Raw genomic sequence first — 15,479 nt, 5'->3', positions numbered from 1 at the left:
CTGATTACTGTATTGCAAGTGGACCGTAATACTGTAAACACAAAGAACGTTTCATATAGCCTATGTATGAGATTGGGAAACATAAACTACCTACACAGTATTGGCCAGAGAGAAAATTGCCTGTGACGTTGATGAGGTGCTGTGGACAGATCGAAACAGAAGACAGGATGCAGAACCTTTTTCTATTTGTTTTTACTGTATGCAGTACACATTTCTATTGTTGGTTCTGTATAGTAGTGCTGCTAGCAGTAGCCTCGTAAAAGCAGTACAACTGTGACAGAAGTAGCTGTGCAAATGCAACATACTGAAAATAATCATTGGTGAATTTGCGAGCTGCAGGCAAAAGTGGTAATATATCAATTGTATAGCAGCGGTAACTTACAGTAGTCAGTATTACTGGTTTAGTAACAGCTAATGGCGGACTTTGAGAAAGGTCCATCCGTATCGTTCGTTAGCATTATGGCTATCAAAACAAGCAGCACTTAATGTTCTCTCAGCATGGAGACCGTAGTACTGGCTAGTAAAGTAGACAGTGTCAGGAATGGTGATACATTCGTAGTAGCCAAATACAATGTACACAATATATTCGCTTCTTGTTACAATGTTTGTATCCCCGCAATTATCTATATTCGTCCCAATGCGCATGCGCGTCCGGTGGTTCGCGGTTGCGCCAAATGGTAGAGGATGTTGCTAGCAGCCAGTATAGATGCACAGCCTTTTTCACAACAATAACATCAACCAAATTTGCATCTTCACATACCCGATTTGAGGATTGTACCTTCCGAACGCTTTCAGAACCGTGCATTGGACCGCGTCACGCCGAATTTCCTTCTGTATTTTTAGGCTACATCTTCTGTTGACAATGGGAGCGGAGGGGTTTGCAGATTTACAAGGCTCCCTTTTGCAGGAGCAGAAACAAGAATCATGGCTGGCCAGCTAGGCCGCAGATGGATTTTGTAGCTAACAGCAACCATTTATTGATATAAAATACTGTATGTTGGCTTGGCACCGCTCATAAAAAGTGGTGCTAAGAAGTGAGTGTCTCAATTACACGATTATCGTTGATTTTGTTGTCTTTTTTGGACCCACAACACAGCTAGTGAGACCGCTAGCTTCACAACCTTGACTGGTTAACGTCTTGCCTTCGTAGTTAGCTCCTTTCGCCAGCTAACGATAGCTAGCATCGCTTGGCTAGCGATCTTTTGGTCAAAAACATTTGGAAAAAGGCGTTTACTGCGAGATTTACTCTCATCGTTGTGTGCTCGGTAGGCATTTGTATCGCAAATTCTTTTTGCAACGTCTGCACCTGGATGAATGTGGGACAAAATGGAGACCCCGACGATTGTGTACGATTTGGATACCTCTGGGGGCTTAATGGAGGTGAGGTTTCTCTACTCGAAGGCCTAATGAAGTTAAATATTCCCTTATTGCTAATGCCTTAATGTATTTTCTATTATATGAATTGCTGTTATGATCAGACCACCATGGCCTGCTGTCAAGCATTTTGTCGTTCAGCTAACTCAATAGCTGGGGTTGATAATGGAGGCCATAAGTTAACGTTACTGCTCTCCCCAAGCTTAGCATAGAATGGCACACAGCTACATATTTTGCAACTCTTTAGACAAACAGTCGGCCTGGAAGCCGTGATCTTATACTAAAGAGTTGAACAACTTTTACAGCAAATCCAAACACTGCTGGCGCCCCCGAAGTCCGAAGAGGTAGAGAAGAGGAGTCGGAAGTTGGTGAGAGACGTCCGGAGGAGCGGCAGGGCTACCAACCACGACACCTGCGACAGTTGCCGGGAGGGGGGAGACTTGCTGTGCTGTGACCACTGCCCTGCAGCCTTCCACCTCCAATGCTGGTAAGTCACCGTTATTCGAACAAAAGAGGCAGAACGCAAAAGGACACGTTATGCATGCATGAATGCATGCTAAGTGTAAAACAGACAAGGGACTGCACATTTGAGGCAGCGGCATGCATAAGTTAGATGCTGAATGTTTACTTAAGTGGGGGTTCTTCCCCTAATGAAGTTACGTTTAGCTGTTGTTCTCTACACGTATCCGCTGTTTTATCAATGACATTTCAACAGCACCCATCGGTGGTTCCCCACGCTGTACTCTCCTACAACTGAACCGAGGAGGGCGGTACCGAGCCTTGCGTATCCCTTTGTAAAGTCGAATTTTAATTCACTGTGTTGCTCGGGCAATTACTTGCATATCAAATTCACTTGCACATTTAATTACTGTACATTAAAACGTATCTATTTCTGATAAACGTAAAGTCGAGTGAATATTAAACTTGAGGTTTATTGAATAGGGTTTGGCGAGCAATTACAACAACTTCTAAGTTGATCTGTGTGTGTGAGTGACCAATATAATTCTTCACGCATTGGAGAACGTGTGCTGTTAAATATGTTGTGTTCTCGTTAGATGTGGTTAAGCATATAGTTGCATAATTTATTGTGAGTCTAATTTCAGTCGTTAATGTCAACAAGAAAACATGTTAAGAAGACGAGCATGGGTTAAAAGAAAGACATGTAGCCGTGTTTGTCAAAGGGGCTAGAATTAGCTTGCAGTCGGTCCTCCCCTCCTGTCGTGGCTGCAGACAGTGGAGCTGCCGCTGCTGCTAAAAATGGAGTCGAGACTGCCTCTGTTTACAATATGGCGACCTCCCTGCTCTTTTTTTCGACTCCACCGCCATCTTACCAACCTTTTAATATTCAGCTTTGAGAAAAAGGGGTTCATATAAAACCCGGTCGAAATGCTTAGGTATTGTCTGAGATGCTGTAGCGTGATGGCAATGTTTGTTGTGGAAATGTAACACAGTCCCATTGTAGCATTAAGCCGGTGTCGCTTTCCTTGGCTTCCCGTTAAACATCTGCTTGCATGATTATTTTAACTTTGGCATTTAGAAGAGTATAGTTCAGACTGTTACTTGGAAACGACCAAACTGAAACGTTTTAACCATATATGGTCAGGTCTGTGAATGGGTTCTTCTTCACAATTTGTAGTTGTCTTATATCATTGCAAATTGCTTTAATGTATATGGTCTGAAAGGTAGTATTACACAGGGTAACCTTTGATACGTTTTGCTTATGATTGGGAGGTTTTAGGCTGTAGATTATAGTCTTTGCTTCAGATTTATCCTCACTCTTGCTGTTATAAATCAATCATGACATTGCCCTGCTTGACCCATCTTTGTTCTGTCAAACTCTTGGCACAAATGTGTTTTTACCATGACAGTTTTTCTTAAAAATCCTTTGTCAGCCTGAGCTTTGTTGTACTTTGGATTATGGTAAAAATGTAACTGGAAAATGTATAATTATTGTTGTTTATGTTATGCATAGTTAATTAGAACCTTTACACATGGATATTATTAATCTGTTGTAATACAAATGTAAAAACATCTCACAAATCACACACACACACTTATGAAGCCATTCCGGCGCATCTGATTATCGGGGAGTAGAAAAACTGCGTCTGCTGGACGCCTTAATGCTGAGTTTACTGTATCCTTTGTGGTTTAAGTGCTGCAGAGCAATTGTGAAGCATGTTAAATAATTATGTTTATTAATTTGCCTGAATTAATTATATACCTAGTCACTAATTATAGTGTTTTATCTTTTTACCCAGCAACCCACCTCTAAGTGAAGAAATGCTTCCCCCAGGAGAGTGGATGTGTCACCGTTGCAATGTTCGAAAAAAGGTGAGTGGCAGGTCTTCTCTATGACACGGCCAATCCTCCACCAGTGTTACTGTATGGAGAGGAAAGTATTTGCTTGTAAGCTGTAATGACTGATAAATCTGTCTTTTATCATGTGTTTGCTGTAATCAGAAGCGAGAGCAGAAGTCAGAACAGACCAACGGCCTACCAGAGAAGTCCTCATCTAAGCGCTCTGTGTCCCCGGCCGTGGAGCTGGAACTCAATGCTGGCCCACTGCGGCTCGACGGCCTGCCCCCGGGGGCCGGAGCGGCAGGACCCGGTCTACGAGTGGCTCAGGTACGCCTCTTGGAGCGCAGGACCAGCAGCAGTCCAAGCAGCCGGCCAGGAACACCCACCTCCAACACTTCGTCCACCCCGACCCCCTCAGAGGAGCAGAACGACGGGGAGGAGGAGGCAGCAGAGCCTGAGGAGGAAGTGCAGGGCTTGGAGCTTGAGGGTGCCACGCTATCTGCTCCAACTCCACGGCTCCTCAAGAGGCCCTTTCAGCTGCTAATAGCAGCCGCTATGGAGAGAAACCCTACACAGTTCCAGCTTCCCAGTGAGCTCACCTGCACCACTGCACTACCAGGTCAGTCGGTCATAATGAGTTCCGAAACGTTCACTGTGAAATTATGCTGTATTTATTTCAACAAATATTTAAATGTTAAGGAACACTCCAAAATACTTCAGGGTAAAAGGTGAATTTCTATATATACTACCAAATATAGATGGCATCTGGTGCATTAACAGGCCCAGATATTCCAAATGGTCTATATTTTAATATTTAAAAAAAGAAAAGAATCTGGCACCTCAAACATCATTGTTAAAATATTCAGTTTTGTTGATGGCCTGACAACAGTTTTCTCAACTTCTCTGGCCTGGCAACCTATTATTGGGTCCCAAATTACGAATGACTACAACAGTTGAAAAGCTGCCAAGTAGTCATGTGAATCTGAGTTTAGCATCCTTTTGTATTTTATTTTCATTGGATTGGATTCGGAGCAGGTGCAGGTGAAGGTTGTCCTTCTATGTGAAAGTTTAACATTCCACAAACCAAACTTGAAATAGGTGAGGCAAGTTGTTAAGAAATATAGTACTGCTCCTTGGTTACAAATGTGTGCTGGAATGTATTGAGCACTTCAGATCTCTGATACATGGCAGCATAAAGGTATCTTTAGCGCCTTGAGATTGCTTTTAGCTTTGAAAGGCGCTTTCTAAATACAATTTATTATTATTATCTGGGTTGGATTGTTTCAAATATTCCTACGTCATTTGGATTTCTAGGCAGCAGTAAACGGAGGAGAAAAGAGGAGCTACTAGGGAAGCCATTCAGGAGGCCTCAGCATGAACTGGATCCCAATGGTCTGGTCCCTCTACCAGTGAAAGTCTGCTTTTCGTGCAACAGGTTAGTACAACATTTCAATATGTACAAAGATGTACACACAGACCTGAAATGTTTAATATCTTGTACTGATTCTCTAGTATTTCCTCCCACAGGAGTTGCAGGATGGCTCCACTGATCCAGTGTGACTACTGTCCCCTTCTGTTCCACATGGACTGTCTGGACCCTCCACTCACAGCTTTACCTGCTGGCAAATGGATGTGTCCAAACCATGTTGAGCACTTAGTGGTGAGAGTGATGTTCTTGGCTCAGAGCATAACCATGTTTTTGGCCTTCTATGTGTTTGTTTGTTTCAGCCAAGATGGTGCAACAGAATGATGAGTTTTCCATTTCAAATGTTTGTTTGATGTGCAGCTGAATCAGAGGAGCCTGAGTCTGTCCAGCCGCTGTCAGCTCTTCGACCATTTCCAGGACAGGATGTCCCAACACGCCATCAAGTTGGACTTCCTGCGTAGAGTCCATCGGCAGAACGCACCCAACCGACGCACAACCCACCAGCACAATAAGAAGACCTTCAAGGTAGACTGGCTTCCTCCATGTGAGGAAGCCACTAGGACTGAACTATTTTGAGAAAGAAAATCTAACTGTAAATATTTTTGACTGATATTGTGGGGAAAGATCCTTTTTTGCATTTAAAAATATGATGATCTTTTTTGTGAGGGATCTGTACCAAAGAAAGATTTATTTCTTAAGTCTGTAGAGTACAATTTATATTCATATTTGTACCACAATACGTAATTCGCAATAGTATTTTAATACATATTTTGCCTTAAACACATTTAAGGCCATTTGGAAATTGCACTAGTCCATATTGCGATATCGATTTAAAAATCCCGTTTAATTGTACTGCCCTTTCAGTGTTTCTCCACGGGTGGGGGTTAGGCGTGAAAGGGGTATTCCAAATATGTTTTGTGTGGTCAGCTCTGAATTGCTAAGACAATGTACTAGATGTTAACTCAAACCCGATCCGTATGTGAGATACCCTGTTCATTCAGAGACATTACAATATGTTAGGAAAATTATTACAAATAAAATAATTCAATTATTTCTAACAATCACTGTTGGTATTCAGGTGCCAGATGCCATCAAGTCCCAGTACCAGAATCCTCCCCCCATGCTGCTTCCTGCAGGGGTGCGTCAGCTGGAGCTGGTCTGTAGTGGCGTGCCTGGCCATCAGAGCTCAAAGCCCCTCACCACAGAGGCTGAGCAGCACGAGGTAGGCTGACAACAACATGATACAGTTTGTCCAAATGTCATTCTAACAGCATCACCTGTAACAATGGCTTGTAGTTTGTATGCTCTGTATAAGAAATATGTTAATGATTTTGATAAATGGGTTGGTCAATCACTGTTTAAGTTAAGCATGGTCCTAAAAGTCTTTACTAATATGGATTGTGGGCTGGTATGTGGAATGATAAGCATGCATGTAGAGGCCTTCATTGCTTATTTTTTCAGCAAGAACAGTCAATGAATCAAATTGTGATATTAATGCGGTTTGAAGGTGACATTCGCCTTGATTATGGATGTCTGTGGATTCAGATAGCAGCTCCTCTCCCAGAAGGGAAATAGAAAGTTAAACTTTTTAAAGTTTGATTGCTTGTCTAACCGAAACACACTTGGACACGTGTGCTTATCAGAAAAAGTATTGTAAATTCAGTGTTTTAGAAGGTCTGGAAGCCAAGCTAACCTTGAGGTTAAACATACAAAGCCTTCAAACAGCAAACAGACCCATAGTCAGTGAGAAATCATATTATCTTAATCATGATATTTCTGTTAGGACGGTGTTCTTAAAACAAAAACAATTGATGGTTGCTTCTTATGTTGTAAAACATGATTCTGCTGTGTTGAACAGTGGCTTCAAGATGTCATCGCCCTCCAGTGCAGCATCATGCGACATCTCTCCATTAAGCAGAAGACTTCATCCACAACATCCACCCTGTCATCAGTAACACCGTCAGCAGAGTGGGTTCCTGAGCAGAAAGCCAGTGCTAAATCATGTGTAACATCAGAAGACCTGAAAACGCAAGATTCTCCTTCACCGGAGCCCTGTTCTAAACCCTGCAGTACACCCGACGACCCCCAGGGGGCTTCTCTTTCAGAGCTGGGTGTTTGTAAATGCAGCATGAAACCATGTCAGAACTGTAGAAAAGCCAACGGCCCTATAGCCGAGCGTCAGCCACCCAAAGCTAACGGACCTGTAGACTGTAACAGTGCCTCAGACTCCTGCAGGCAGGCTGAGCTGCAGCACAGACTGAAGCCCTGTACAACGCCCCCAGACTCGGCTCCTTCCTCTGGGCTGGTAAACCACATAGGAGCAGAAACGGTTAAAAAGGAGCCTGAGGGCACCCCAGAGGCCTGTGCTCAGAAAGCCAGCCCTATTGCCCTGACGATATGGCCCCACAGCGTCCAGCAGAACCACAGGAGCCAGACGACGCAACAGGAAGAGTGTATGAGGAGTGAAGAAAAACCCACCTACTCCATCACCAGCAGCACCCGCTCAGACGCACCACCTAAAGGCAACCAGGAGCACGACCCAACCAAGATGGGGTTCACACCACCTACTCCAGGTACACATTCCTGAAACAATAAACTGCTCACTGCTGATTGGTTTCCGAGGTCCATTTGAGGTTCCGTAGGGATCACAACATTAAACATTATAGCAGCCTCTATTCAATAACACGATTCATGACGTATTTATTTATTTATTGGTAAATGGTTTATCATTTCATTTTTTAGTTGAGCAAAATATAAAAGCTAACAATAAAAATGACCTCTTTTGATTTAGATATTCACTTCTGTTGAAAGTATTGATCATTACATTTGAATTGTTTGATAAGAGATCATACCATCATCGCCAGTTGCTAGGGAAATAGAGTAGAGAAAATGTCCCACCAGTTAAAACATTTGTGACAACATCGTGTGTTACAGATTACACCAGATATTTTACAATAAAAGATATTTGTCGATCACGCTCAGAGCGCTTACTTTATCTTAAACATTGGATGGCTTTGTGGCCGGTCTCGCCAGTCGAGCTTTCGCCATGTCGGCTGCGACCACTCCGTACAGCTTCGCACAAAACGTTTACAGATTTACTCATTAACTTTATTGCGTTTACTATAAGCATTGGGTTTAAATCTGAAATACTTTGACACAAAATTCTCCGCCATTATCTTGTCGATCAACCCTCTAGGCTCTCGTCCCGTGCTGCGCCACCCTAACGGAACTCCGCGCCCCCCCCTGAAATTCAAGGTGTTTTTTTATTTTTATTTCCTAATGTTTTTTTTGGTTTTTTTTATAATCACAAGTCACTTTTCACATTGAACAGGTGCTCTTTTATTAAATAAACTAAACGCTTATGTTATTTATCAAATTTATGTGCACGCTTCAGTGTTTACTGCGTTGCTGCTTTGTGCATTCACATTCTCTCCTCCGCTCTGTAACGCGAAGGGCAGGGCTGTGTTCTCGACACACACACACGTGCGCACACAGTCAGAGACAGAGCGGAGGAAAGGGAACAAAAAAAAATCCCATTGCACGGGCCTCATCCAGCCCAGACAGCACCCCCCCTTAATAATGCGCTTTACAAATTTAGTGTTTGTTTTTTTGATGAACGTAGGCGCTGATAGCTAATGTGAAAATGAACACAATGGGTTTAATTTCTATTAAAAAAATTACTATGGGGGCAGTTGGCAAGTGGCAATGGAATCTGTATGCCCGAACACCGGGTAGCATCGACTAACGCTGCAAGCCTACGAGTAGATAAAGCTACATAAAGTGTGTAGTTCTCTTCTGTAAGAAACATTCTGACACTACTGCTGACACTGCGGTGTCTATCAAACACAAGTTGTGTGATGTCTGATGGTGTCTGGCGAAACCCGAGGAAAATGATTTTAGTCCAGACAATATGTTTCTCCTTCTCTTGAATATCTCAAGAACACATTTGCCTTCGGTAGGACAATCTTACCAGGAACCTTATTCATGCATTTATTCTTGCTTTGGTCATATAGCTCATTTGTTTGCTATTAAATTATTTGAGATAGCTGTCAGAGGTAACTTGTCTTTTCTGGCAATAGTCATTTTGTGTGTCGCCAAATCTTCCTGACCGTCACTAACTAGAACAGTTACAGGAACCACTAGTGTAAGAAGTTACTCTTGTGACATGCTTAAAACTTGGAAAGCAAATGCATGTAGATAGATGGGGCCAATTAAAAACAAACTTCAAACTACATCCATTATTATTGTTAGCATTTTCTCACAATGTTGTGGTAGTAGCGTACTTTGGTTTTTGGTCAGTTTATATGTGGTATCTAGAATTTTCTATTCCATTCTTTGTCAGCCGTTTATTGTGCTAGACGTCATTTCTGTGTGTTGGAAAATTAAAGTCTAGCTTAGGTTGTTGTAGAGACTGGTCTTTATTGTCTTTTTTAAATGGCAAAAACCTGTTGAGCTACAGAGGGGGATTCAATAGCAAACATTTTTACCTTCTTATACTGCAGCACTGCAACTAATCCTACTTTTGTGAGTCTTGACATGTTAAAGGCTGTTCAATCAAATCTGTGGTCATTTTTGCAGCTTGTTAGTGTTCAGACATTTCCACTGTACACTGCTTATCACTTTCACTTCACAAAACTTATAGCAGACCTTAGCCTAACAGCTCCCCCTGGTGGTCACTGGCAACAACGTCCCAGCAGTTTCAAGTGTCACAGCAAAACATGGGTGAGATATGACAACAAAACAAAAGTGAAGAAGAGAAAACAAATGGACATGAATGTGCTGCAGTTGAAATGAAAGTTAGCATACATAGAAACACAATAGTGTACAATACAGTTTTAAATGGGTTATTCTACATAAATGAATGAATAGTTGCCATCCAGCCAAATGTCCATGAGCAATCTTCCAGATCAGTCTCAGTTCTTTGACCACACGCTGTTTATACATTTCTCCTCTGCAGACATAAAGGCTGCTCCTGCACTGATGGGCTCACTGCTGCCCAGTACTCTCTCCTCCATCGCTAACCTGTCCAGCTGCATGAAAGACGGAAAGGCTGAGGAAAGAGGTAAGTGCTCACTTAAAGATTTGTTTTTAACCCATAGATATACAGTCTATGGGTTCAACACTCATGAATACGGCTGAGAGGTGAGAGAGAGAGAGGGGGGGGCGAGGCAATGTTTTATTTGTAGTTCTCTCCTCCGCTGTGTGTGTGTGTGTGTGTGTGTGTGTCGGGAGCCCCACCCTTCGCAAAACAGCGGAGGAGTGAATGTGCAAAGCAACACTGTAAACACTGAAACGTGCACATAAATCAGATAAATAACATAAGCGTTTACTTTATTTAATAGAAGAGCAGCTGTTAAATGGGAAAAGTGAGTTGTGAATATAAAAAGAAGAAATCCAGGGGGAAAAACACCTTGAATTTCAGGGGGGGCGCAGCGCCCCTCCAAGACAATGGTAGGGGAAACACTGAATAATAATGTAATGTTTTTTTTAGGCAAGAAACCTGAATAAACAACAAAAAACAATCTGTGTCGGCAGATGGCTCATCAACAATCAGCAATAAAAAAAAAAATGAAGCAGTAGAAGAACCTGTGTGTGTGTGTTTGTAGGGATTGAGCTGGACAAATTAGATGCAGAGATGATCAAGCTCCTGGCCTGGCAGAGGATCCAGCAGCTGTTCCCCCCCAAAGTGTCCAGCACTCCACCTCCCCCAGCCACCAGCGCTGCCCCCAAAACCCCCTCACCATGCCCTGACGGTAACACACTAATTTACCTCTTACACGGCTATTCAATTTGTTTTCAAATCTCAATTCTTTTTGGTTAGAGTTAAAGGGTTTAAATTAATTTAAATGGAATTGCCATGTCTAATTTAGAGACTTTTCTGAAAGCATATCTGAACCTCTTCCTATCAGGTCAGAAAAAGGTGCAGGCCCGAGCTGTCTTCTACCCTCTGACAGGAAAAGGCGGAGCTGTCAGCATGTGCTATAGGACGTTATACATAGGATCAGGTAAGACATCGAGAGGTTTATACCTGTCTAGACTTTACTCTTTAATTTACACAGACCCAACATAACATTTCCATGAGCTGACTGTGTCACAGTGACATCAAAACCATTCACCTAAAACACATTGTGCATGTTGTGCACAATGTGTTTCTGCAAAGTGACATTGTTAATAGTTTCACTGATATGTGTTTTTTAATCCGGGTGCTGCTATGTTGAGTATCAAACCTTTAAAAACGTTATCATATCAACTGAAATGTGTCTGAAGCACAAAATACTACAAACTGGTTTCCAATGCTTGCGCCGTTTTATACTTTTCTTTGCTTATTTGAATTTTTCAAGTTTAAAACTATTTTATATGTTTTAGAGCTGCTTGTATTTGGATCAGAACCTTTTGGGCTTATGACCCTTTTAAGGGAAGGAGTGTTTACTTGTGACAGCTTGCACATTTTATGTCTGAGTCACCAGCCGTTCAACCCAAGAGTGACAGTGGAACAGTTTTTAGAGACTTGAAGAGGTAAAACTATCCAGTATTCCACGATAAAAAGAGACTACAGAAACATTAGAAAACAATTGACATTGACAAACTGGCAGAAATGTATCTGTAGAGGTGAAGCATTTATTTTAGGAGATTTTTCCTTGTGAGGGTCTAATGACAGATGGTGTCGTATGCTGTACAGTCTGTAAAGCTCACTGAGACAATTGTGTAATTTGTGATATTGGGCTTAATAAATAAATTTGATTTGAATTGATTGCGAACAAAACCATACGTTTGTCTTAGATGAGCCCTATTGAATATTTCCTTTAAAACTGAAACTCACTACCTTCCTAATGTTTTTGTAAAGGTGCTGACATGGACGTGTGCCTTACTAACTATGGGCATTGCAACTACATATCGGGGAAACACGCCTGTATTTTCTACGATGAGGTATGGGCTTTAGAACTGCATAAATGTAGAAGTATGTTATTGTACTGTATTCTCCACCTCTGCCTATTAAACGCATGGAGATACTGTTGGACATGGTGCAAATGGTTTGTATGTGTTTCTTTTGTAGAATACCAAGCATTATGAGCTGCTCAACTACAGCGAGCACGGCACCACAGTGGACAACGTCCTCTACTCATGTGACTTCTCTGAGAAGGCCTCACCATCTCCACCAAGCGGGCTGGTGGCAAAAGTCCAAGGCATCATAAGTTAGTACACCTCATTCTCACACAGGTGTTCACAGCGTGTGCATGGAGTGATGCAGTCAAAGTCAAAGAGGAGATGATGCTGGTATTGCTAATGTTCACACATGTACACACACACACACACACACACACACACACACACACACACACACACACACACACACACACACACACACACACACACACACACACACTAAAGAGGTGCAAGTCAGTTTTCACCTACAAGGAACTTGCTGTGGTACGTAGGTGCTAATCTTCAAATATATAAAATATTAACATTATATACAAAATATAGACCGAAGGGACAAAATATAGACTGTAGACAATGTGCAATATACAATATAAGCATTACGTTAATGTAACGTGTAGAGGGGGGAGGGAGAGACAGTTCATTCAATCCAATCTGTCAAAACGTATCAGTAGCTTCACGATGCTGCCAGTCATCTTGTTGGGGTGCTACCTTTCTATCCAAACCCACAACTCTTTTTATTGGTAAATTGGCATTACTGTAGAAAAACATGGACATTACACATCACAAAGGCTTTGAAAAATGGCTTTTTGTTAACTGCTACCATGTTGGAGTCAGAAAGTCTGGGTGGAGCTGAAGTGGAATGAGCTAGCAGGCGCCACCACATCTGACGGTGGTAAGCTAACACATTTTCAATTCAACCATCCACACTAAAATCCTTGTAGGCTAGTCAATAGGCACAGGTAAAGCTTGTGAAACCAAATCCAATTATTTCTCCCAGCTTTATACAGTGAGCATTTAAAGCCGGCTGTTTCCCTGTAGGGGTTTTGGTCATTTTTATTTTTCAAGTCATTTATGGCACTGGCTTGAACTGTATTTTTCTCCATTGTTCAATGGTTCAAAATTTGCGGATCAAAGTTAACCAAAGTTGAACTGAATGCACGTTTCACATGGTGATAACTTTGAAATGAAGTGAAGTTGGTTAGTTTCACAGTCATCAGTGCTGGTGTGATTGGGCTTCACAACTGTTTTGCCACTTGATAATCTCTAATGCACAAAAAACCCTGTCTCACTTTTATGCTTATTTCAATTACATGGTAATGCTTGGAAATGTTTGTTTTGGTTTTCCATTAGCAAAAGTTGTGATATTATATAGTGTATAGCGTCGCTATGACAATTAGCTAAGAATTGATGGTGTACTATCTGCGGTAGAACTTTTGTTTGTTTGGTCCCTCCTTTCTAAACGGTGTAGTGTGAATACATGTCGCAGCCTGTGTGGGTGCCTGTTTGCAAATATCTCCCTGTTTTCTCGGTGCAGGGCGAAGTAAGAAGCGTGAGGACGACGAGGGTCCCAGCTCTGTGGTGGGTTTGTTTCCGGCTGGTGGAGTGATGAGCAGTCAGCCTCAGGGCGGCTCTGAGCTGTCGTGCAGCTGTAAGGCGAGCAGCTCCAGCCTGATCGGAGGCAGCGGGGCAGGCTGGGAGGGCACGGCCCTGCTCCACCATGGCAGCTACATCAAACTGGGCTGCCTCCAGTTTGTCTTCAGCATCACTGAGTTCGCCAGTAAGCAGCCCAAAGAGGAGCAGACCACCACGCCTGCCACAAGTTGCACTAGCAGCAACAACAACACCACCACCAGCACCGCCCCCAACACCACCTTCACACCACCACCACCCAACACTGCCACAGTGAGCAGCCCTTCCAGCCAGGATGAGACCGACACTGAGACTGCCCCCCCCCACCAAGTGCCCGTACTGCGCCCCAACTCTATTCCATAACCTGCACAGGAAGTCCCGCCCTCCCTCCTTTTTGTTTTGCACCTTCCGAGTCACAATGAAGGGAAAGCTGCACAGCTGGTTGGTCAACAGGGAAAAGTTTATTTTTTCATTTTTAATGGTTTATATCTTTGCATGAACTTGAAGTATTATTGACAATCTCTTCTGTTTTTGAATGACTGACCAGTAACCCTCTGTTCACTTCAGACCGTTAAGACTTTGAGCGGACATTTTTTACGCTCAATTTTTCTTTTGCCAGTATATTGGTCATGTATGGTGTAACATTATTTTGTCAGTCAGCCCATTTAGTACAAACCTTTTATTTTGTAGTATTGAATTCCATACATTCTAATTTCTTTTGCTGCTTTTGCACCATAGGTAGCTATATGTGTATGAAAACGTACATGCTTATACACTATAATATGTATATATAATGTAAATATATATAATTCAGTGCCTCTCAATTGGAGAAACATTGGATTTCATGTAGATTTACCATTTTTTGGTTTTTAACTGTACAGTTCATGGAATTTGTGATACTGTGTAGAGTACCAGAAGTTTTGTCATAAAACTTGTTCTTAGTCTGTACTTTCCGCTGTAGTCCATCTGTAAATACTGTATTGTTTTAGCACTCATTTTAACATCTTGTGCTGCTCTGTATATAAGCACTCTTTGTCTGTACCTGCTTGTCTGTTCAAACCTGTAAATACAGAAAGATTTTCTAAGAACAAACTCAATGGATTTGTGTCCGTTGTTATTTTTCTGGCTTAAAGACCTGCGTAATGTCAGCATCAGGGCAGCAAGTGAGTCACATGGAGTAGTCAAGTATCTTTAGAGCTCCGGGTGAAAGTCTGTATAAGACTGTAGTGTAGTTCAAAATTGGTCGAAGAAACTAGTGGTGTTTACACTTTAGTCACAGATTTGTCTCAACTATACAGAAACTTTGAAAAGGGTTAAGATGCCTGATTTGCATTCCATCAACAAGGGATTAGATCACTTCTAGATCACAAATTTGAAACCCCAGCTGGTACTGACTGCAGAATAGATGCTGCAGAGGAACAAGGATCCGACCATGAGCTGCGTATTCAGATGATAAATAAAAATGTAACTGCAAGAAAAATACGTGCACATAAATTAGATCAATAGCATAAGCGTTTAGTTTATTTAATAAAAGAGCACCTGTCAATGTGAATAGTGAGTTGTGAATAAAAAATATATATATATATTTTGTTTTAATTCGAGAGAAAAAAAAGACACCTTGAATTTCAGGCATTCCAGCGCTATGCCAAGACAATGGTAGGGGAAACACTGACTTCCATGCTCTCTCTACAGGGCAAACGCATGTGTGTTATCGATAAAGGGGAAGATCCCACAGATCCTGCTAGTTACAGGCCAATTTCACTGCTAAAGTCAGATTACAAAATATTAGCCACCAGATCAAATAAACCTA

At 42.1% G+C, this 15,479-nt stretch overlaps 1 protein-coding gene across 3 annotated transcripts; it reads left to right on the top strand.

Moving 5' to 3' along the window:
* The first annotated feature begins 243 nt into the window (after positions 1–243).
* Positions 244–14,761, top strand: phf12b (PHD finger protein 12b). Of its 3 annotated transcripts, XM_029446337.1 has the most exons (16): positions 244–1,034; positions 1,270–1,380; positions 1,680–1,861; positions 3,633–3,705; positions 3,835–4,291; positions 4,987–5,107; positions 5,200–5,332; positions 5,459–5,623; positions 6,177–6,320; positions 6,957–7,671; positions 10,056–10,160; positions 10,705–10,851; positions 11,008–11,103; positions 11,943–12,025; positions 12,153–12,291; positions 13,575–14,761. In XM_029446337.1, the coding sequence occupies exons 2-16, from the start codon at positions 1,315–1,317 to the stop codon at positions 14,030–14,032; spliced, it is 3,084 nt and encodes a 1,027-aa protein (XP_029302197.1). In that variant the 5' UTR covers positions 244–1,034; positions 1,270–1,314; the 3' UTR covers positions 14,033–14,761. The 3 variants fall into 3 exon arrangements, with proteins under 3 accessions (XP_029302197.1, XP_029302196.1, XP_029302198.1); XM_029446336.1 differs by having other exon boundaries at positions 244–1,380; XM_029446338.1 differs by lacking the exons at positions 244–1,034; positions 1,270–1,380 and having other exon boundaries at positions 1,723–1,861; positions 3,633–3,704; positions 3,833–4,291.
* The last annotated feature ends 718 nt before the right edge of the window (positions 14,762–15,479 follow it).

This window comes from Cottoperca gobio, chromosome 13 (assembly GCF_900634415.1).
Source record: "Cottoperca gobio chromosome 13, fCotGob3.1, whole genome shotgun sequence".
NCBI classification, from domain to species: Eukaryota; Metazoa; Chordata; class Actinopteri; order Perciformes; family Bovichtidae; genus Cottoperca; species Cottoperca gobio.
The sequence above is the reverse complement of the archived record's forward strand: the minus strand, read 5'-3'. Positions and strand labels throughout refer to the sequence as shown.